This window comes from Pelobates fuscus, chromosome 10, assembly GCF_036172605.1.
Source record: "Pelobates fuscus isolate aPelFus1 chromosome 10, aPelFus1.pri, whole genome shotgun sequence".
NCBI lineage: Eukaryota > Metazoa > Chordata > Amphibia > Anura > Pelobatidae > Pelobates > Pelobates fuscus.
In genome coordinates, this window is record NC_086326.1 from 25,787,025 (window position 1) to 25,810,873 (window position 23,849).

General features: G+C 42.7%; 1 protein-coding gene across 2 annotated transcripts in view; it reads right to left on the reverse strand.

Moving 5' to 3' along the window:
* Nucleotides 1-23,849, reverse strand: part of BTAF1 (B-TFIID TATA-box binding protein associated factor 1) — a 398,618-nt gene that overhangs the window by 333,046 nt on the left and 41,723 nt on the right. For both annotated transcript variants that reach the window (XM_063435223.1, XM_063435224.1), the window contains 15 exons: nucleotides 20,601-20,804; nucleotides 19,898-20,324; nucleotides 19,279-19,472; nucleotides 13,665-13,818; nucleotides 13,041-13,150; nucleotides 8,478-8,679; nucleotides 7,840-7,988; nucleotides 6,119-6,271; nucleotides 4,987-5,108; nucleotides 4,736-4,903; nucleotides 3,689-3,766; nucleotides 2,712-2,841; nucleotides 1,322-1,463; nucleotides 960-1,090; nucleotides 678-803 (listed from right to left, as the gene is read on the reverse strand). In XM_063435223.1, the coding sequence (XP_063291293.1) occupies nucleotides 678-803; nucleotides 960-1,090; nucleotides 1,322-1,463; nucleotides 2,712-2,841; nucleotides 3,689-3,766; nucleotides 4,736-4,903; nucleotides 4,987-5,108; nucleotides 6,119-6,271; nucleotides 7,840-7,988; nucleotides 8,478-8,679; nucleotides 13,041-13,150; nucleotides 13,665-13,818; nucleotides 19,279-19,472; nucleotides 19,898-20,324; nucleotides 20,601-20,804 (2,490 nt within the window). The remainder of the gene's footprint in view (nucleotides 1-677; nucleotides 804-959; nucleotides 1,091-1,321; nucleotides 1,464-2,711; nucleotides 2,842-3,688; nucleotides 3,767-4,735; nucleotides 4,904-4,986; nucleotides 5,109-6,118; nucleotides 6,272-7,839; nucleotides 7,989-8,477; nucleotides 8,680-13,040; nucleotides 13,151-13,664; nucleotides 13,819-19,278; nucleotides 19,473-19,897; nucleotides 20,325-20,600; nucleotides 20,805-23,849) is intronic.

A 23,849-nucleotide genomic window follows, 5' to 3' on the forward strand; every position in this document is an offset into this window, starting at 1 on the left:
AATTTTAATCGCCATTATTTCAGATTTTCCATTAACATTTCTACAGCTGCCAAATTCATAGATGGAAATCCAATTCTTACATTCTAACAATAATTTCCACTGTGTGTGCGCATCTGGCAGTTCACTGCACCCCATAACTCTGAGATGCCGTGTATGCCCTTTGTGGGGTGGAGAAGACACACATCTACAACAGCTGCCATCGTGGGGGAGGTGGCGTCTGTTAAGGAGCTTTTTAGAAACCCACATGTGCCGACAACTTTACCAGGAAAAAGTATAGACTGAATGAATACATTGCGGCGCCTATCCTATGTGTTTCCTATTAAGGGTTAATAAGTATGTGGGGGTTTAGAAAAATACCCCTCTCTGTCTCACATTTTCTTTGCCTGAAGCAAGCAAGGTGAATCATTCGTGTAGAACTCACCTGAGAGGTTTGCCTTGGCGTAGCAGATGGGCTTCCATCTAATGACCATTGAGTAGAACTAAAAACCTCCATTTATTTAAATATGCATAGGGATTAGGAATAGTGCGCAGGTAGCCTTTTCCCTTTTTTTAATGAATACATATCTAATGGCAACCTTATGCATTTTTTTGTTTTAGCCTACAACCGCTTAAAAAAAAAAAAAAAAAAGCAAACAACCAACGCTTAGTACTCTGAAAGCCCAATATATTTTGCCAACCTGGAAGACATGTCCTGTAGCTTTGTGCTTTGGTTTCTCAGTCTCCTCAGCCACGGAAGTTGTGGATACAGTTTCTTCTAAGTCTGTTTTAGCACGCGATTTAGCAAAATCTTCATAGAGTTGCACCTAGAGCATAGAACAAATGGGGCAGTATGTACCATCAGAACACATACAAATATACAGCAGTATCCTTACCCCTGCCTGCCCATCGAAAATTAAAACAAAGCCCAAGTCCCATTTCGTTACGAAAACTGTCCAATAAGCTTGTTTTAAAATACACACCTGCAAAGGACTCAAATTACAGTAATAATCCTGAATGATTTTAGGAGGCAGATCTTGCAATACATCCTCTTTCATCCGACGCAGCAAAAATGGTAGAACTTGACGATGCAACGCTTCCATTGCAAGGACCCCTAGGGAAGGCAAAAGTTAAAGTGTAGCTGATACAGTTTAAGCAAAAACAAATTCAAGACAACGCTGGGCATGAATTGCAAAAGTTATTCTAAAATCAAAATGAAACATATTGGGGACATTACAAAAAAATAAAAAATATAAAGCTATTTGCATCAATTTATTTAGTTGTGAAATAAAGTGCATGACGGAAGAGTGCGCAATAAAGCATTGTACTTTTGTTTTTTACACACCTGCTTCTTGTTCACGTGACGAGCTTCGAGCATCTCTACTCGCCAGTATTGGTTTCCCATAACGTGCCGCAAACTGGCGCTCAGTGCCAAGAAACCCAGGCATGAGGAAATCAAACAATGACCAGAGCTCCAAAACATTATTCTAAAAAACAAAATCAAAAAACAAAACGAAAATTTAGATGGACTAAATAAAAATATTAGTAAAATGCAGAAAGTTCGCCTAATCACATAAAAATTCCACATTTTTCAAAATGCCTATTGATTGTGCAAAGTGACTATCTTACATACAGAAACATAAGAATCTGGATATTTGGATGCTTTTGTGAATGTCTCAAAGAAAAAGAGAAAATGCAGAGGGTTTCACTTTAAATAAGAGTGGAGTGCGTATAATGGGGGGTGAACTAGAATTTGGCTCATATCTACACATTTTCTCATTGCCATCTTTGCCTTTTATAAATTATAATGTAAGAGCCCTCGTAGGTATCCAGACCCGACATCTTTGAGCAGGGCCCCCCCAGCCGACTACACGCACCCTCCTTCCAACCGGCACCAAGGCTAAACTTTAGGCAAGAGGTGTATCAGACCATATAAATAAAAAACGGGTAGATTAGCAAAGTGTGATGGTTGCCATAGAATTTTATCAATCTGTTGTACAATGTGAAAAACGTATTGCACTTGATGTAAAGCAATTTTATATTCTGCATGCCCATGAAAAATAAAGAATAATAAAAAAAAAAATTATAATGGACCTACCCCTATACTTCAGAATACTAGGCCTCGACACTGCCCTATCAATAAATAAGACCACCCCAACAACCTGCTATAGGAAAACTCCCATGCCAACGATACTTACTCTGGACACAACTCTACTCACAGCCTAATGCCATCTAACACCAATGAGCATTTTGTTACAATATGGAACCTTCTATCTAGACAATGATTAAATATGCAGATTAGGCAATCTGTCTTAGTCTACCACACTTTGCCTTTTCGTAAAACAATGCTTTCATATTCGCTAATCTCTGTCTCCCAACTGCTCTGCTTTAATAAAGTTTGGAAGATAAACCACGACATAGCAGGATTGTCAGACCGGAAGAGGAGAGGAGAATGCAGTGTTTTGGTGGATAGGGGAAGGTTCATTGCCAACGCATTCTTTGATGCAAGTAGTGAAGTTTCCATTGTTTTATGCGTGGTGCTTATTTCCACACTTAGAAAACATCCACGCCAAACTTCAATCCAGTACATGTCCAGATTCTAAAAAGGTTATAAAAGTGTTTCTTAATCTATGCCTTAAGGATCACCAACAGCCCAAGTTAGGTCTTCCTTCCATCTGTAATTAAAACTGGAATTCTCAAATCCAGAAGCAAAGCTAGTTTTTACATACTCATACCTGAATTGGGGTTCCAGAGAGTATAACTCTGTAATTTGCCGTCAGCTGCTTTACAGCTTTTGATAATTTTGTTTTTCCATTTTTTATAACATGACCTTCATCGAGGATGCAGTAATTAAACTTCATATTTCTAAAAAAAAAAAAAAAAAAAAAAGCAAAAAATTTGAACGTGGCTTTATTTTTATTTTTTTCATTTCTCCCTCCCCCGAAACAGTTTTTATTGTGAAAGTAAGATACAAAAATACAGTAGGAATTAGGGATCGACCGATATTGATTTTTTAGAGCAGATACCGATAATCCGTGAACTTTCAGGCCGATAACTTGTCGATATTCTGTACATTTATCATTTTGAAAAGAAAATTATTTCTAAAGGTAAATGCACAAAATATACATGCCACGTGTAGTGGATGCAGTGTGCGTATAGTGAGTGCAGTGTGTGTAGTGTGCGTATAGTGAATGCAGTGTGTGTAGGGGTTGTATAGTGAATGCAGAGTGTGTGGTGTGTGTATTATATACACACACACTACACACTCTGCATTATATACACAGTGTGTAGTGTGTGTATATAATTCAGAGTGTGTAGTGTGTGTATATAATGCAGAGTATGTGTGTGTTCCTGAAGGGATGTGATAAGTAAGCGCTTGCTGCCGGCCCCCCCCAGGCCCGCCGGGCTTGTAATGGGCCCGGCGGTCCTGTTATGTAATATCGGCAAATATCTGTATGTGTATTAGCCGATAACTATATTGCCGAAAATACCGAGTATCGGCCGATAATATCGGTAAAACCGATTATCGGTCTATTCCTGGTAGGAATAATATTAACTTAAAAGCAATCATGGGTCATTGCAGTTGGAAAGTGATATTATCAGTTACAGTCACTACTTTGTAGTTTCTTTAACACAAACAAAAAACAGTTGTAGCTTGATTTTTTTTTATATTGATGAAGGTAAATATTAAAATAAATGTTAAAAAAAATACCTGAAAAATTCTATGTCATTCCTGACCACATCATATGATGCTACTATAAGATTGTGCCTTTTCACTTGCTGCTGTAACCTTGAACATGAAAAGAAAAAGCCATTAAAACAAATCCAGTAGAGATTAGTCTCAGATCAACACTTACTACAGTGATAACCATCTAAACAAAAATAAAAAAAACACGCCATCTAATCTTCAGTGACTCCTCTCTCGCTTTTTGTACAGAGTGTGTTTTCCGATTTTAGGTGATCTTTAAAGTAAAATAAATTTTCGTTTTAGGATTTTTAACCATTTTAGCCTAACACCAAACTTCCCCCCCTCCAAAAAAAACCAAACATATGATGTTGAAAAAAAACTACATTTCGGTATCCAATCAGGGACAAATGTGAATAAACACTATACTGAAATATTTATTTTACAACTCGCACATTCATATATGTTAAATACAAGGAATAAGTAATCAACTTAATACTTAAAGAACACATTACATTTTTTTAAATCTATAACTATAAAAGCAACATTACACTTAATATATAGATATAGCAGAAATTCTATTTCTCTACCAGTAAAAGCAAGAAGCGACTTTCCTTCTCATATCACTAAAAACTGAAGAAATAATTAAAGGGACACACAATGTGCAGCACTGCCGTTCAGCACCTCCACGCTTTGCATGGAGACGCTGAACTTTCCTCATAGTAATGCACCGATTCAATGCATCTCTATGAGGAGGTGCTGATTGACCAAAGTGGCGTTTGGCCCAGCACCCGTCCCACCTCCTTGCAGTTTTCACCTAATATAATGCTTTCCCTATGCAAAAGAACTGGATTGGCTGTAATCAGAAAGTCTGATGAGGTAAGCAAGGAGGCAGATCAGGTGCGGGGCCAGCACAGTGCTGGAAATATGCAATTTTTCTTAACATTTAAAGGGAATAAGGGGGTAAAGCCACCTAAATGGTGGGTTTAACACTATAGGATCAGGAATACCAGTTTGTGTTCCTGACCCTATAGTGTTCCTTTAATGTTTTGCACTCGTGGCTATCATACTCACCGCGCTCTTTCAGTTGGGGGCCCCGTGTAATGCAATGGATTGAGATAATCGTTTGAGCAGAATTTTTCTACTTCATCCACCCAGTGTCCGGTCAAGGTCGGTGGACAAACAACCAAAGATGGAAGGGGTATGCGGTCTGCAGATTTGTTCTTTGAATACTCCTGAGATCTAGAACAAAACAGGTAATTGATAATAACAAAATCCAAAGAGGACGTAGACACTTGAAATACCGAGTGATCGTTGAACCCTACCTGAGACAATGATCCCCAGCAAGAATGCATATAGACTGCAGCGTTTTTCCCAGACCCATATCATCACAGAGGATGCCATGCAACTTGTACTTGTTCAGGAAGGCCAACCAATTTACACCGTCCTTCAAGAAAATTAGCAAAATAAACAAGAATTAAATATTGACTGAATATAACTTTTCTGTGATACGAAAAAAGGGCCAGTGCTTAGTGAATAATCCCCTTAGACAAATAATCTAAGGTACCAACAATTATATAAATTCTACCTTATATGTATAGAGTCCCAGTTTGTATTCACTATATTGAAGTATAGATCTAGGAGGATAGGGAATCAATATATTGAATACGAACTGGGGCTCTATACATATAAGGTAGAATTTATATAATTTTTGGTACCCTAGATTATTGGGGATTAGGGGATAAGGGGATTATTCACTAAGGGCTGGCACTTTTTTCATATAAATTTTAACCACAAGAATTTTGGGATATTTTTTGTGTGCTCAGCTGCTATTGTATGAGACTATAATTTTAACCATTGATTGAGAATATTTTTTTTTTTAGGTTTGTGCTCTCTTGATTTTATAATACTTTTGTTTAACCTTTCTGTGAAGCTGAAGTGGAATTGATTATGGCAGTAAAATAATAATTAATAAAAAAAAAAGTAAATTCCACACCATTTCCTTCCTCCTTGTGGCAGAGCCCAAATCTAAACTGATTCTACATGTGTACTACATCAGTGGCATCACCACTGCATTTAAACAGTTTTGGTAGTAACTGGAGGTGATCCTACTGAACGCGTTCCCCTTATAACCTTGCATGAAATAAGTGAGAAATTTAACTTCATGCAGACACATTCGCCCAAAATAAAAATATCAAAATAATTTCAATGGAACCTATGACTGTGTTCAGGGTCACCTGTACAAGATCAATAGGAAAACCCTTAAACGTTTAAAATTAAACCATAACACTTGAAAAGAGGCACTGAACTTCAGAAATGAAACGTATAATTATTCCCTTAAGTAAAAAGGTGCGGCCTCTGCGTCCTGCATTCAGTTCCTTGGATGTTTGACTTCCTAAACAATATCTGCTGTTAATTGAGCTGGAAAAAGTGAATAAAGGGTTTTCAGAACATTACCTGTTGATATTTCCTGAGCTCCGCTTTTATGGGAACAGGAATTTTATAGTTCTCCAGTTTCTTTCCATCCAAAAGTTGTTCCAAGAAGCTGCGTTCTCTGGCTTTTTGTTTGATTAACTCTTCTGACATACTGGGAGGATCTGGAATGCCGGCCTGAAAATAAAAACCACGAAAATTTAATAAAATGCTTACGGTAGAGTTTAAATTTAATTTGCAACTATAATTTTTCTAAATTGCCATTTTAGCTTTACATGTACAAGCCTGTTTTTATTTCATTAACCCCTTAAGGACACATGACATGTGTGACATGTCATGATTCCCTTTTATTCCAGAAGTTTGGTCCTTAAGGGGTTAAAAGTCACCATTTACTGGGTAAACCCCTCTAGTTGTTATTGTCCAGTTTTCCAACATTTGGTCTCAAATGTAACTGAAACTACTGCAGGTTCTCGTGCTCTCAAAAGATGGTGAAACAATCACATATTAAGCTGCACATCGTAAACGTGAGTCTTTCCATTGCAAATAAAAGGTATTTCAATAAAGGGAGATTCTACTTGGCTTTTGCCTCGGTTTAGTTTCAGTAGTAGGGCAGTGACCCACAAAGTCTCTGCATCACAGTCTCCACATCCTGCTGGATAGTAAGGAGATTTTTTTATCTAGCCCGAGCAGATGAGCAGTCAGCGAGCATGCACGTGTGCAACAGTTATAACAGTTATCTGCATGGTGCCTGAATTAAGAGGCAGTTTGATTAAATATGATGGATATGTTCTACTTCGGGAATGGACACTGGGGATGATGCCAATTCTCAACAGGCTGCATTAAGTGTGGCCTCGTGATCCAGGTATTTGCTTTCCGGACTATGCTAAAAATGTAGGCCAAATTGGTCAAACTAACCAAAAACCTAGAAATATTTACAGGTTAACTATATTGGACTAAAATGTAAAATTGGCGTTGCCTTGTTTTATTCCCTGAATACAGACTGTCCGCTTAGGAGAATGCAGAACAAGTTTCTGCTGGATACATTTTCACTCTGCTTATTTAAAACAGTGACTTCTGTGACTGCACTCACCGCAGAAATCAGTATTAAAATGTTTACTAGGGTGAACAGTGCAGAGGTCGCAAGTAAAAGCACACATACGGCCATTGTACTGTTGCATTATTGTGCTCTAGGCATGTTCACTTGCTCCAAGCAATCTACAGGGAAAGAATGCAGCAAACGAACATGTGCCAGTGCATATACACCCTGCAATTATACGGTCAGGCATCCAAGGATATGAAATAAATATGGTTGAAAATGTAAAAAAACTACAGTTTTCACTAAGCAATCAGGGCACAGCTCTCACATATAACAGTTCTGCTTTAAAAGTATATGTGCACTGGTATATCCAAGCCATCTCATATTGAGGTGAGCCAAACCAAAGTTTCCATGGAGTCGGGAGATACTAAGCAACCACTCTGCCTTCCACATACACACAGGCGCATAATCAATGATTGGTCAGTGATAAACTGGTGCTTTCAGCCAATCACAGCTGGGACTGGAGGAGGCAGAAGGTCTGGTTCAGTCAGGAGAACTTTGTTGTTAAACCATTTGAAAATAATGTAAGATGGCACCTAGGACCTCAAGACTCCATAACTACTTCACATAGATAAAATAGTTATGGTGCCCAGAGAAGTTGCTTCAATGCTAACAAAACCAACCAGAAAGGGGTTTAAGGAAGTCTTACCTCTAATGGCATCAGCCGGATTAATGTAGCAAAGCACTGGGTGGCCATAAAGCGCACGCTGTCTGTCTGGTCACTCATTCTTCCCAAGACTGGTACCACCAGTAACACAATGTACGGGACTATTCCAACATCTAGCTGCTCCATAACACCTTCATTCCAATAAGTTAAGGTAGTTTACATCTTGTATCACTAACAAAGTAATAGAGTAATTAAACCATGGCTGAGACTGGGGCACTTTGTAGCTTCTCATTTTGTATTTGATCACTATAATCATATTCCATAATTGGCTCCCAAGTCCAATAGGCCTCACAGCCCCATGAGCTAGCAAACCCAGAACTGTAAGATATGGGGGTTACGCAACACCAGCACGGGGGGAGGGGACAGGGCAATAACGGACACATATGCACAAAGTCAAATCAGCATTTTGTTTCCAAGTAATTATAGTGCACAGCAACAATGTATAATTACACTTTTTTTTGTTTGTTTATTCCATGTCCTTAAATGTTTCAGTTGGAAAACAGTTTAAAGACTCTGCGCCTCAAATGTCATACATGCAGGACAGGAAAAAGAAAAAAAAAATAGAACTGCATTGTGGTTAACAAGAGGGGAGAGGGTAATATTTTCTGGTGAAAGGATACAGGCTAATGCTTCAATAGCTCCTTCCTGCTTCGTATTATCATCAATCGCTCCAAGCCATGGCAGAACTTTCTCCAAGGTGGTGTTCATAGTTTCCATGGTAGCAATTCGACTCATAACTCCAACACATCGCGCTGCCATGTGTCTTACTGCAGTATAAGGGTGTTGCAGACACATGAAGAGATGGGGTAGATGCTGTAATAACTGGAAAATTAAATGACAATGCAATAAAGTTACCAGCCATTATTTCCAACTAAACGAGTTCTTGCACAAAATTGTTTCAATGGATACAGAAGTAATGATTTGATATTTGGGTAGCAAAACACATTTCCAAAAAACTCTCCTCCCCAGAAACTTTCTATCCTCTGTAAACCTCACTTTCAGGGATGATAGCATATTGTACACTACACCCAATGGTCCAAGGAAAACTCTACATGGTTGGGCGAGCTTCTAGTATTGGGCAAGATCCCTTCGGCCACAATATCCAACAATGCAGCTATATCCCCCCAGCCTGAATACTTTCAGAATTAGTTCTCTTTTTTATCACATTGCTGCTACAGCGAACCAGTGAACCGGACAATGCAGGGATCAAGATTTCCACTCACTGAGCCATCGGTTAGTGAAAATTTACCCCTGGTGAGCGTGCCATGGATCCTACAGGCTTACAGTGGTGATACACGATTATGGTCGGGCTAGTTGCCGAGGACTTGAAATGTTAAGCCCTGGTGCAAGGTCTCCTCCACCTCGAGCTGCCCTTCAATAAATGATTTGCTCAGATTTCTAGCTATCATTAATGCATCTGTCAAGGTGTATTACAATTGTGTTAGAGCAGCGATTCCCAAAGTGTGGGTCCCAGGGCGATCCCCAGTGGGTTGCGCTGACGCCGCCTGTATGCCGCCGGGCTCCCTCCACTCAGTCTGCCCAGCAGCTCCGGTCTGCAGCTCCGCCGGGTGACACTCTGGGAGCTCGCAAGACTTTTATTACATGGTCTGCAGCTCTGTACCCGCCGGAGCTCAGACCGAAGAGTTATCCCACCAGGCCACCAGGGAGACACTGGACCACCAGGGATGTCTAATGAAGGTAGGGCAATGCCCCCCCACCCCCCACCCCACCCCAATGTAACCCCTTCTCTGCCTGCCCCCCCACCCCAATGTAACCCCTTCTCTGCCTGCCCCCCACCCCAATGTAACCCCTTCTCTGCCTGCCCCCCCACCCCAATGTAACCCCTTCTCTGCCTGCCCCCCCCCCACCCCAATGTAACCCCTTCTCTGACTGCCCCCACCCCAATGTAACCCCTTCTCTGCCTGCCCCCACCCCCACCCCAATGTAACCCCTTCTCAGCCTGCCCCCACCCCCACCCCAATGTAACCCCTTCTCAGCCTGCCCCCACCCCCACCCCAATGTAACCCCTTCTCAGCCTGCCCCCACCCCCACCCCAATGTAACCCCTTCTCAGCCTGCCCCCACCCCCACCCCAATGTAACCCCTTCTCAGCCTGCCCCCACCCCCACCCCAATGTAACCCCTTCTCTGCCTGCCCCCCACCCCAATGTAACCCCTTCTCTGCCTGCCCCCCCACCCCACTGCAACCCCTTCTCTGCCTGCCCCCCCCACCCCAATGCAACCCCTTCTCTGCCTGCCCCCCCCCACCCCAATGCAACCCCTTCTCTGCCTGCCCCCCCCCCACAACAATGCAACCCCTTCTCTGCCTGCCCCCCCACCCCAATGCAACCCCTTCTCTGCCTGCCCCCCCCCAATGTAACCCCTTCTCTGCCTGCCCCCCCACCCCAATGTAACCCCTTCTCTGCCTGCCCCCCCCCCCACTGTAACCCCTTCTCAGCCTGCCCCCACCCCCACCCCAATGTAACCCCTTCTCAGCCTGCCCCCACCCCCACCCCAATGTAACCCCTTCTCAGCCTGCCCCCACCCCCACCCCAATGTAACCCCTTCTCAGCCTGCCCCCACCCCCACCCCAATGTAACCCCTTCTCAGCCTGCCCCCACCCCCACCCCAATGTAACCCCTTCTCTGCCTGCCCCCCACCCCAATGTAACCCCTTCTCTGCCTGCCCCCCCACCCCACTGCAACCCCTTCTCTGCCTGCCCCCCCCACCCCAATGCAACCCCTTCTCTGCCTGCCCCCCCCCACCCCAATGCAACCCCTTCTCTGCCTGCCCCCCCACAACAATGCAACCCCTTCTCTGCCTGCCCCCCCACCCCAATGCAACCCCTTCTCTGCCTGCCCCCCCACCCCAATGTAACCCCTTCTCTGCCTGCCCCCCCACCCCAATGTAACCCCTTCTCTGCCTGCCCCCCCCCCCACTGTAACCCCTTCTCTGCCTACCCTCCCAATGTAACTCCTTCTATGCCTGCCCTCCTCCCCCCCACTGTAACCCCTTCTCTCCCTGCCCCCCTCCCCCTACTGTAACCCCTTCTCTGCCTCCCCTCCCCACTGTAACCCCTTCTCTGCCTCCCCTCCCCACTGTAACCCCTTCTCTGCCTCCCCTCCCCACTGTAACCCCTTCTCTGCCTCCCCTCCCCACTGTAACCCCTTCTCTGCCTCCCCTCCCCACTGTAACCCCTTCTCTGCCTCCCCTCCCCACTGTAACCCCTTCTCTGCCTCCCCTCCCCACTGTAACCCCTTCTCTGCCTACCCTCCCCACTGTAACCCCTTCTCTGCCTACCCTCCCCACTGTAACCCCTTCTCTGCCTACCCTCCCCACTGTAACCCCTTCTCTGCCTACCCTCCCCACTGTAACCCCTCCTCCCCCCACTGTAACCCCTTCTCTGCCTCCCCTCCCCACTGTAACCCCTTCTCTGCCTACCCCCACTGTAACCCCTTCTCTCACTGCCCCCCACTGTAACCCTTTCTCACACTGCCCCCACACTGTTACCAGTACACACACTCCCTCCCACCCTGTCACCCTCACCTCCTGTCTCTGCGTGTCCTTTTGTGTCAGTGTGTGTCTGTGTGTGTCTGTGTACATGAGTAGCTGTGTATCTGTGTGTGTGAAACTAAGTGTCATTGTGTGTATCGCTGTGTCAATGTGTGTATTTGTGCGTCTGTGTGTGTGTGTATACACTGCACACATACTCCATACAAAAAAACATGCTTACATTGAAACGCACATTGTGTATATGTATATTTTATAAACACAATATACACACACTGCATCCACCACACACACACACACACACTGCAATCAAACGCAAACATTACATACAAACACACCCCTGCATTAAAACACTAAAATGATCTTCAAACACCAACACTACACACAAAAAGCACACCTGCATTTAAAGTCCTACACTACATATACAAACACCCCTGCATTCAGACGCAAACATTACAAACAAGTACACCACTACATTCCAATAGCAACAGTACATACAAATACACCCATATATGCACACATATACTTAATACAAAAACATGCTTACATTCAAACACTGCTCACAAATATAACCCTTCAATGTTGTGCAAATGGTAGCTCTCCATCTGGCATATGATTGTGAAGTTCTCCAACAGATGGAGATCTACCTTTTGGTCACACTTTCACTAGATGGGGGCCCAGAAAACATACTTGCACCAGGGTCCTCTCTACATTAGTTCCACCACTAGGATAATCAACGTGAGGTGCCTGGATGAAAGAGCAGGACAACAGCATTTCTGATTCGGAGTCTGTGAGCAAGCAATGGTATGTCTCTAAAACTGATTGCCATGATGTGTAAAGTTTCTGCCTCTAAAACTGCCATGATATATCAAATTGCCATGTTATGCCAATTTAATGCATCTAAAGCTGATTGCCATGGTGTGCCAATGTTATGCATCTGACTGTTGGCCATGGTGTGCCAATTGTATGCTTCTGAAGCTGATTGCCATGATGTGCCAAGTTTATGCATCTAAAGCTGATTGCCATGGTGTGCCAAGTTTATGTATTTAAAGCTGCCATGATGTACCAATTGTATGCATCTAAAGCCGATTGCCATGGTATGCCAATTGTATGCATCTAAAGCCGATTGCCATGGTATGCCAATTGTATGCATCTAAAGTGGATTTCCACGGTGTGCCAATTGTATGCATCTAAAGCGGATTGCTATAGTTTGGCAATTGTATGCCTCTGAAGCTGATTGCCACGGTGTTCACTTTTTAAAATACGCATTAAAAGCAAGTGGGTCTCGAAAAATTACTGTTTTGAAAAGTGGGTCTCGGCCCATAAAAGTTTGGGAAGCCCTGTGTTAGAGTAAAAGCAACTGGCTCTAGGTCCAGGATATTCTCCTGGATTAATTGGATTTGGTTTAAATATTTTGCTTTGATTTATAACCGCAAAGGATTATTGATCATAAGATAATCTAAAAGTCAAGAAAAGTTTTCCCTTCATGCTGCGGTCACCCCCAAACCACTGTTGGTCATAAATAGGGTATAAATCAAGAGTAAATAAAACACAAACGCCTGCACTACACGAATGCAAAGTGCACAAATGTATTTAAGAAAATAAAGGAAAATGCAGGAGGTTTGTTTTGGAATGCTTTCTTTCCCGGGTTACTATATTGTACAAAATAATTTACCAGAGGGTGAAGTTCTGTGTTCATTGACGCTGCCGTGACTTCAAACACTTGAAGACTGTTCACCAATTCCTGAGCTGGATCATCTCCTTTATCTAGCAGTACTTTCCCATCTGAAATTACACAACACCCCAAAACAAGAACACAGAATGCTAGTTTATTAAATACATTCAACACCTCAATAACAGGTACACTGCATGCTACACCCAAAAAAAATAAGGAAAATGTTATGCTCACAAAAAGGATGAAATATTGACTTAAAGGACCACTATAGGCATCCAGACCACTTCAGCTCAATGAAGTGGTCTGGGTGCCAGGTCCCTCTAGTTTTTTCCCTGCAGCTGAAAACATACAGTTTCAGAGAAACTGCTATGTTTACACTGAGGGTTAATCCAGCCTCTAGTTGCTGTCTCACTGACGGCCGCTAGAGGTGCTTCTGCGATTCTCACTGTGAAAATCACAGTGAGAAGACCCTGACGTCCATAGGAAAGCAATGCGCCCAGTGGGAGAGGGGCCCTGAGGGTGGGGTGGGACATAATGACCCTATAGTGCCAGGAAAACGAGTATGTTTTCCTGGCACTATAGTGGTCCTTTAATATTCATTCACCACTTTTCTGCAATACATACCAAAGTTATCGATGTTAATGTTTGATCTCAGAGGGCCAACCATAGCTTCCCAGACTTGGGGCAATGCTTTCATCAAGTCAGATCCAAAATGTCTTCCAATTGTGGACAAGGTGAATTCTGCTCCTCTTCTCTGAATGAGATAATTTTTCTGGGCCTGTGAAGCACAGAAAGCAAGTTTGACGATTTTGAGGGAAAGTGCATAAACATTCAAGAAAACATCATGCATAAGGCTTTATATCTGGAAGAAACTGTATTCTACAGGTTATCTATCCAGAATTAACATTGTAAACACTGTTCAGGTTTAAAAGTGAGTAATGTTGGGGGGCGGAGCATAGCGCTCAAACAGAATGGCCGCAACTTACTGAAGCTCCGACAAAGGAGACCAAAAGACGGGGTAAAACAACGCTCTCACCACAATATTGAAAGAGCAAATTACCCATCTTGAAACACCCGGAGGGGAGCTACAACCTGATGCCTTTCTTATTCCCGCAACCTAGCAGGAAAATACGTAGGAGGCCTGGGGCCTACTCCGAGCCTCGCAATACACGGGCAACGTGGGAAATACCGGAGTGGCCAGAATCCTATCTATACTCCCCTACTTACAAGACCCAGCACCCCCCACGAACTACCGAAAGCATGGGCAGAAAAAAACAAAAGACTCCACAGAACATTAACAAAGACACGCAAGACATAGGCACAATGCTACAGCGCCCAACTGTCACTGTGACGCAGGAGCAACCGGAGGGCTCGAGCAATCATGAGAGGCTTGAAGAGGGGCCCACAGGCACCATACATACCGAACCGCTCACAGCGGAACAGGTGCCGGGACAAAACCAAAACCCAGCCATAAAACAGGACATAGCAGACCTGTTACACGAAATGAGGCAGCTGCATGCCGCAGACTTGGACCTACTCAAAACCGAAATCACAGCAATTACGGCACGTACTCAGGCCTCCGAAGAAGACATTCTGGATCTACGACAGGAGGTACAGGGCCTGAGAGAAACCCTATCCCAACTACAAAACTCCCAAACCACGCTTCTAACGAGAGCGGACCAAGAGGAGGACCGCCACAGGCGGACAAATATTAAGATAAGGGGCATTCCCGACTCTGTAAGCCTAACGTAATTGCCCCATTACATCAGGAGGCTCACCACCTCGATAATGCCACACGCCCAAGTGAAGAAACTCACCTTTGAAGGCTTCTTCCGCATCCCGAAGCCGAAGCCGAAGCAAGCACCAACAGGAGCCTCGCAGGACGTGATAGTCCGATGCCACTCGACCACCAACAAAATCCAAGTAATGACCACAGTCCGGGGCAAAACACCCGTCAACTTTGAAACCGCGCAACTAACATTCTACCAAGACATCACCCGCACCACGATGCTGTGGCGTCGATCGCTGGGCCCTGCGACCAGCCAACCCTGCAACGCTGGCATAGAATACCGGTGCCGCGCACTCTACTAGTCACCAAAGATGGGAACACGAAAAGACTGTCCACACTACAAGAAGCAACCCTATACATACAAACCCTGGGACTTCACACGCTGGCTGCGGAGATAGCAACTACCTCGAGCTCACACACCAGGGACCCGGAGAGATCGGTGCCCTTTACCCCGAGAGGAGCCGAACGCCCAGCGGCCCCAACCTGAAAGGACTGTCCACCAATATAAAGATGCACCACACTGTTGAGTGAGGACTCTAGTTATAATTACAAGTTATTGTTTTGTATATTTGGTTTTGTTTAGACTTACAATGCCTTATTGCCCACTAATCTGCCTCGAAGTACACATACAAAGTTTATTACGACATAGGTCATACACCGTATACCGGGCAAACACACATCGGCGCACTCTTACGCTTCACACGCAAGGACTCTAGAGTAACTCCAGAGTCACACTCCACTTTTCCACACGGGACCCCGACAGGAGTTGAGATCCACATGTAGGCACCCCCCCAGACACTTGACGCTCCCACTAGAGTACACCCTCTACCGATCATCACAGACGCAGACGCACGATTCCTACTGGAACAACAGACGCATAAACCCCTTACAACGCCAAGGTGCAGAAACCATACAGCCCAGCAGGGCACTTGACACCAGGACGACACGCATACACCACCACTTGGCACCCGAGCACACAACCAATCTCACCCCATAAAACATAAAATACGTGCTAGGAACGCTACCAATGCATTATGTACCTGCAAATGTCAATTCCTCTCAATGTTTACTCAGAATGCATATGTACAACCTATTGTCAAAAGCAGCACATAAAAAATAAAGAATTAAAAAAAAAAAAAGTGAGTAATGTTTAGAAAAATGAAGTGCAATATATCAATGCAATCTATTATAGATTAAAACCATTATGGGCCCACTGCCTGTCCCTGTAAGCATATTTTATAGAAGTGCCTATTTCAAGAGAAAGCTGCAATTTTATAAAACACCTTTGTCTCACCACCAGGTGGTCACTTAGACAACTGGGACGGTTCTGTGCTTCATTTGCTTTCAATTCAAAGCAGAAGTAAATGCTTCTCACATAGTTCTATTCCAGCTCAATGTTTTTTTATTATTTAAAAGGACACTATAGTCACAAAAAGAACTTTAGCTTAATGAAGCAGTTTTTGTGTATATATCATGCCTCTGAAGTCTCACTGCTCAATTCTCTGCCATTTAGAAATTAAATCACTTATGTTTCTGTTTATGCATCCCTAGCCACATCTCCCCAGTGACTAACAGCCTGCAAGAACAATGGTGTTTCTTTCATTTTTAATCAGATGTTAACTTACTTTAGAGGTTTTTTATCTTCTGCTATGTAAATTTTACTTTTATTACATAAAGAAGGCTCCTGCAAGGTCTAGAAAGCTATTAACAGAGAATGAGATAATACAATTTCTAAATTAAACAGAATTTACAATAAAGAAAGTGTTAACATTAGAAGTCTCTTTACAGGAAGTGTTTAGGAAGGCCATGTCAGTCACATGCAGGGAGGTGTGACTAGAGCTGCATAAACAAATTGATTTAACTCCTAAATGGCAGAGAACCGAGCAATGCTTCATTAAGCTAAAGTCTGATGACTATAGCGTCCCTTTAATTTCCATAATTAGCAAAACACCCAGTAATGATAATGATATAGATATATATATATAAATATTTTTTTCAAATATAGGTTATCGCTTCCAACTGTGTTTACGGTGTTCAGAATATCTCCCTACGAGAGGCATTTAAGTGGATACAGACAAGCAAGGTCACTGATGGATCAGCATAGATGTAGAATTGGCAGAAAAATTATGATTAGGACTTGTGGAAATAATTCTGAAAAACAAATAAACTTATATTTAACTGCCTTGCTACAGTGCATAAAATTAGGATTTTAACCTAGACCTATGCAAATTGTATTCATACTCCATGCATATTCTTCAAACAGGTGAAAACTAAGTTGGGTCATCGTTACACTTTCGGTTTTCAGGTGTAAAAGGTTGACTCTTGCACAGGTTGCTGTATAGTCTGGACACAGGTGCAGGGATTGAACATTAAATGTAAACAGAACGAGTACTTCAGCTACATGGTGCAATGAGTGTCTAAAGGGACGATTTTAATTGAAACACCTGATGCAATAGAATAATAGCCATTGCATGAAGTACAGTGCCAAGGGAAAGACTGAGAAACCCTATTGTCTGCATTTAGAAAATGTATTTAATACAACAGCAAGGTTTAGTATCTACTCACTTTCTATTTTACACACCTGTTAATAAAAATAAAAATACACACATAGAAAAAAAAAAACACTAGAAACCTTTAGCCAAATTAGAACAGATGTCACAACTATGGAAAACAAGGTCTGTTCAGGCTCTTGTTCTTGGGGTTCCAAATAACAGCATGGGTTTAAAATTAGCACACACTGACTGGCGTGAATAACATTTGTGTAGGGCTATAAATCAATCCTTTGAAACAGCATTTTTTTTAACGAAATATGAAGACCGGTAACTTTTTGTAGGAAAGAGACCTTTCGCCCACTGCAGTAAATCATTTAACAGAGCAAGATGCACATACTAAGCAAGTAACAGCACACATGCCTTAGACAAGCTTCTGTTTGATCAGTTGTCAATCTCAAGAGATGCCTTGTGCTTTCTAGTTTCCGAATTATAATGCGCAATGTGTGTTCCAAGCTGGACCACAAAACAAATGGAAAACTTGACATTCGTTTTAGGGATCGACCGATAATCTGTCAACTTTCAGGCCGATAGCCGATAACTTGCCGATATTCTGTACATTTACCATTTGGAAAAAATAAACAATTTCTAAAGGCAAATGCACAAAATATACATGCCACATGTAGTGGATGCAGTGTGTTTAGACAGGGGAGCTGTGTGTATTTGTGTAGTGGATGCAGTGTGCATTTGTGTAGTGTGTATATAATGAATGCAGGGTGTGTTTGTGTAGTGTGTATAGTGAATGCAGTGAGTGTTTGTGTAGTGTGTATATATAGTGAATGCAGAGTGTGTGTGTGTGTTTCTGAAGGGATGTAATTTGTGTAAAATGGGGAGGAGGGGGCACTTTTTATTTTAATTTTATTTTTAATATTTTTATATATTTTTTTATTCCCCTATCCCTGCTTGTTACCTGGCCAGGGATGGGGGCCATGGCATTCCCTGGTGGTCCAGTGGCATGTACTGAGCAGTGACTTACCTTTCCAGCAGCTCCCTTCAACTCCCCAGTCTAACTCTCGCAGTCTGTGTGCCGCGCGGAGTGTTGCCATGGTAACCCGTGGAACGCTCTGCGGCCGTAGGACTTGCGAGAATTGACATGGGAGCTGAAGGGAGCTGCTGGAAAGGTAAGTAACAGCTTGCTGCAGGGGCCCCCCCAGGACCGCCGGGCTTGTAATGAGCCCGGCGGTCCTAGGAGGTATTATCGGCAATATCCGTAGCTATTGGCCGAAACCGATATTGCCGAAAATACAGAATATCGGCCGATATCATCGGTAAAACCGATAATCAGTTGATCCCTAATTCGTTTCACACAAAAAAAAATCTGATCAAAAAGATATGTATATACAGCGGTTCGGGATGGGCATTGATTTCATAGATTAAGGTTTTAAAATTAAAATCCACTAAAAAGAAATGAAATGTTGTCAATCTCTGTAAATTGTTTTCAGCAGATGAAATTAGAATATTGGCTACACTGGACACGTACAATCATTTTTTATTTCACTCAATACAAACAATACAGATTTTACTGGCCTAAGCAAGTCCAAGATAATAAGATGAACTGAGACAGGGAAACATAGTAGTTTGGTGGAGAAACACTCAGGCTGGTATTCTAACACCAATCCAAGTTGCAGTGAATTCCAATTCTAATGGAAAACAAAAATAGAGGCTAAAATAGTGAATCTGTCCCTAAATCAGAGTTAGGAAAGGGTTTCCAATTTAGCGGTTTTAGCATGAATTTTATCATTCTGATTTCCATTAGCTACAAGTCAGAGATTAGCAAATAACCCTGAAAGTCTTTGCCTATGAAATATTTATACATAATCATACCCATTCTAGAAACAGGACCGACACACACACACACACACACACACACAAAAAGTGTTAAGACAGCCATAATACGTACGTCTTCAGACTCTGGGGATGTATGACTGCTGCTCCCAACTGACAGGTCCTGCCCCTGGGATTTTGTTGCTTTAGGGGTTGGACCTCGTCTGCTAGTGACTGCAAATGCTGCTTGTTGATGTCTATACAATGTAATTATTCCTCTGAGCTTGGTGACTGAATGATACATTCCCTCTTTGTCAGCATTTGGACCTGCTGAAAGGAGAAAGGTAACAGTACATTATTTACATTTACAAGGAACTGTTCCAAATTAAAGCATTTAAAATTATCTAAAGAGTTAAAGGATTTACACAGAATTACCAACTACCAGCTTTATCCATCCCACAACTTGTGGTCATAAACCCAGATGAGAGAGTATGTAACTGCATAGTTACATAGTAAGAAGTAGTCAGACTCTTAAGCCCAAATTTGATTTATTTTAAAAGCAACAAAAACTGTTTCACTATCCTGTTCCTTTTTCACAGTACATTTGTAGCGCGCAGTTAAATAGAGCTGATGACCGTTTTTTGGTTGTTTTTTTTAAACCAGTGAGAAACCATTCTGGTATCTTGCCAACAGGTTAAGATCCATTTCACGGTTCTAACTGGCCAGGACTGAAAAGGCAGTTACTATGGGATTACCTTTTGAATTCTCCACGTTGTTGAGAGCAGGTGCTGGACATGTAACAGAAGGTGTAATGTTAGGATCCACACAAAGTGAACTGCAGAGATTTTTAACAATTTTCGGATTGGGACACGGAGTTCGCTGAGTGCATTGTTGCAGGAGTTTAGCTATGCACAGTGCTGCATAGGTCTGCAGAACTGCATTATCCTCTTTCTTTATTGCCTCCATTAATGGTTTGATGACTGGGTTCAGTTTCTCTGGAAGCTGCATAAAGTTCACAATGGCACAAGCAGCGACTGTGTGGACTCTAAGTAGCAGAACTTGCCACTCCTGGTTGGTTTCCGCTACAGTCATTTGTACCTGCTGCCTTTTCCCATCCAATTGTTGGAAAGGACTACCACTTGCGGGAAGAGAGGCCGTTGCCTCTTTAAATACTGTATTCACCTGTGAAAACAAAGGAGATGAGGACTCAAATTTTAATTAACCAGGATATTTTAAACACCACACAACACAAGGCTATTTGCAAACAAGAGGCATAATTTGGATGTGTAAATCCTCTATAGAGGATCTCAGTTTACAGGGCATGAAGCATTTGTAGAGAACACAAAGCAGCCCAGACCTCCATACTGTGTAGCTTGTTCAAACTGGTCAAATAACTTCTATAATCAGACATTCGGTAGGAGATTTTATTCTTATCAAATCTTCGTTTTGCACACTCACCAAATCACTGGCTTGGTCGATGGTAAATACACTGCTAGTCACTTTGCTCCTAATGTCAATATTTACATCTGCCAGGGATGCTATGAGCTGTTTGCATTCATTCTGCATTCGGGTGAAAGGGACTGCAATCTCATCGTAATACAAGTGCTCGGAGAGTACTGCAAGCAAGCGCGGCTGCACAGCGTAAACTAAAGACCTACATTCCTGGAAAGCAGAAAGAAAAAAAAAGTTAAAAATCATTTTCAGTTTATACTGCAATGCTACTTTGTCACACAAATCTACAGTCCTTTTTTGTTGCCAACTCATCGTTCATAACTTCACATAAACATAAATTTCACTATCCTTTAAAGGCCACATCCTCTGACAGCTAAACCATGAACAAATTTTAGAACAAAATGTATCATATCTAAAGTTAAAGGACCACTCAACAACCCCAACCAAAAGTGTTTTATGGGTGAGGAGTATCCTCATTTAACCCCAGTTTATAAAAAAGCTGATTTCTGCCCCCACCCCCTCCCAGACCTCAGACCAGCTCAAAGGCTTCATACCTGCACATGCGACCGGGTGCACGCGTGTGTGCACAAACAGCCACATGTGCACGCACAGACCGGTATACGTGCATGAGTCGGCGCACGCGTGCATGTGGGGACCAAGTCAAAGGCTATTCAATGAGAAGCCTCTGATTGGTTATTTCTTTGTGAAGAGACTGAAAGTCTCTTCCAGGAACAAAAAGGGGAGGGGGTTACAAAGGCTGCAGTCAAAAGAACTGCAGCTTTTGTAAGCCATTTTAAACTATATTCCCAATGAATACATACATGAAAATATGCATGTATGTATTCATTGGAGGTATATCTACTAAACTGAGTTTTTTTGGTGGGGGTTTAGAAGTGTGGAGTGGTCCTTTAATTATCAGGAAAATGATGTGATCGACAGAAATTGAAGTGGCCAAGCACAAAAGCCTGGAGTATAGGACATGAGCAGATATTGAAGGTAAGGAGTTCAATAATGTATGTTAGACACTTACATAAAATTGGTCACGAAAATAGCCACCAGACCATATCACATATGGGCTTCATTATTATTATTATTGGTATTTATATAGCGCCAGCTTATTCCACAGTGCTCTACAATAAAAGGTGAATTTACCAAACGAGAAAAGGGATTTAGGGGTGATTATTTCTGATGACTTAAAGGTAGGCAGACAATGTAATAGAGCAGCAGGAAATGCTAGCAGAATGCTTGGTTGTATAGGGAGAGGTATTAGCAGTAGTCATGCCATTGTACAGAACACTGGTGAGACCTCACTTGGAGTATTGTACGCAGTACTGGAGACCCTATCTTCAGAAGGATATTGATACCTTAGAGAGAGTTCAGAGAAGGGCTACTAAACTGGTTCATGGGTTGCAGAATAAAACTTACCAGGAAAGGTTAGAGGATCTTAACATGTATAGCTTGGAGGAAAGACAAGACAGGGGGGATATGATAGAAACATTTAAATACATAAAGGGAATCAACACAGTAAAGGAGGAGACTATATTTAAAAGAAAAACTACCACAACAAGAGGACATAGTCTTAAATTAGAGGGACAAAGGTTTAAAAATAATATCAGGAAGTATTACTCTACTGAGAGGGTAGTGGATGCATGGAATAGCCTTCCAGCTGAAGTGGTAGAGGTTAACACAGTAAAGGAGTTTAAGCATGCGTGGGATAGGCATAAGGCTATCCTAACTATAAGATAAGGCCAGGGACTAATGAAAGTATTTAGAAAACTGGGCAGACTAGATGGGCCGAATGGTTCTTTGTTTCTATGAGACAATAAAGTGTAACAGTAACAATAGGTAGTTGAGGACCCTGCTCAAACGAGCTTACAGTCTAGAGGAGGTGGGGTATAAAAACACAATAGGAGGGGTATTGAGGGAGACACCAAACAGACATGGTGGGAAAGTAGCAGAACTGGAGGTGAGAGTGGAGTGTGGCCCTTTAGGAGAGACCGAAAGGAAGGTTTGAGAGATAGAAGTTACTCTTGGAGGCCATAAGCATTCCTGAAAAGAAAATTAGGGGAGAGTCTGACAGGGCTAGGCAGGTTGTTCCAAAGGAAAGGAGACGTCCATGAGAAGTCTTGCAGGCGTGAATTTGCAGTAAGGGTGTGAGCAGCAGACAGGAGAAGGTCACCAGTATGGCGGAGAGACAAAGAAGGGGCATACCTATGAATCAGTAAAGATATGCAAGAGGGGCAAGAGTTGGTTAGAACTTTAAAGGTAAGGGTAAGTGTTTTAAATTGACACCTGTAGGGGACAGGAAGCCAGTATAAGGATAGACAGAGGGGTGAGATGTGAGAGAAGCGACAGGAGAGAAAGATCAGCCTGGCAGCAGAATTCATATTTAGGATGATTAAGCACACAGTAGGCATTCATCAACAATTTTGAATATTTTATTTATTTTTTAGCTGTTGATTTTGTACTTATTTAATGCTTTAGGGATCACATGACTGTCTAGGCCGTCATGCAGTGAAGGGCGTAACGGCCAGTTACTGCATAGATTGTCATGCAGTTAAGGTACTGATACCACTCCATCACAGTGAACCCAGACGAACAGATGAGCTATGAGTTAGGCTCAAAGTGATTGCTGGTCATAACCCTTTAACCCCTTAAGGACCAAACTTCTGGAATAAAAGGGAATAATGACATGTCACACATGTCATGTGTCCTTAAGGGGTTAAATACCACGGCTGAGAGATCCTGCTCTACCTTCAGTATTTGAGTCTACACCCAGCCTCCACTGTTATAAAACCACAATATTTAGAAGAAGAAGAAAAAAACTATAATGTGCCTGCAGCCCCTCCAGCTGCAGGCAACGTTCACTCCTCTTGCAAGCTCCTCTGAGCATTGCCATGGTAATCAGCGTCAACGCTGATTACCATGGCAATGCATCAGCTCACAGGGAGGAACATTTGGCCTCCCTGCTCCTCCTCTCACCTCTCCTGCCAGTTGACGCAGACAAATGCCTTTGGGCCGGTGAGGGAGATCTTGGATCTCCCCACCGGCCCATGAAGGCACACAGCAGGGCTGACTCTGCATAGGCCAGCAGGGGAGATCAAAGTCCCACAGGCGGGCCACATAAAATCCCACCGTGGGCCGCGTATTGGACAGCCCTGTCATAGAAGATGATGCTTAAAGAATTTTGCACAATCCAATGTAGCTATTCAAGCTTCAAAAAGTCATTTGTCCATACTACAGAAGGTTTATAGT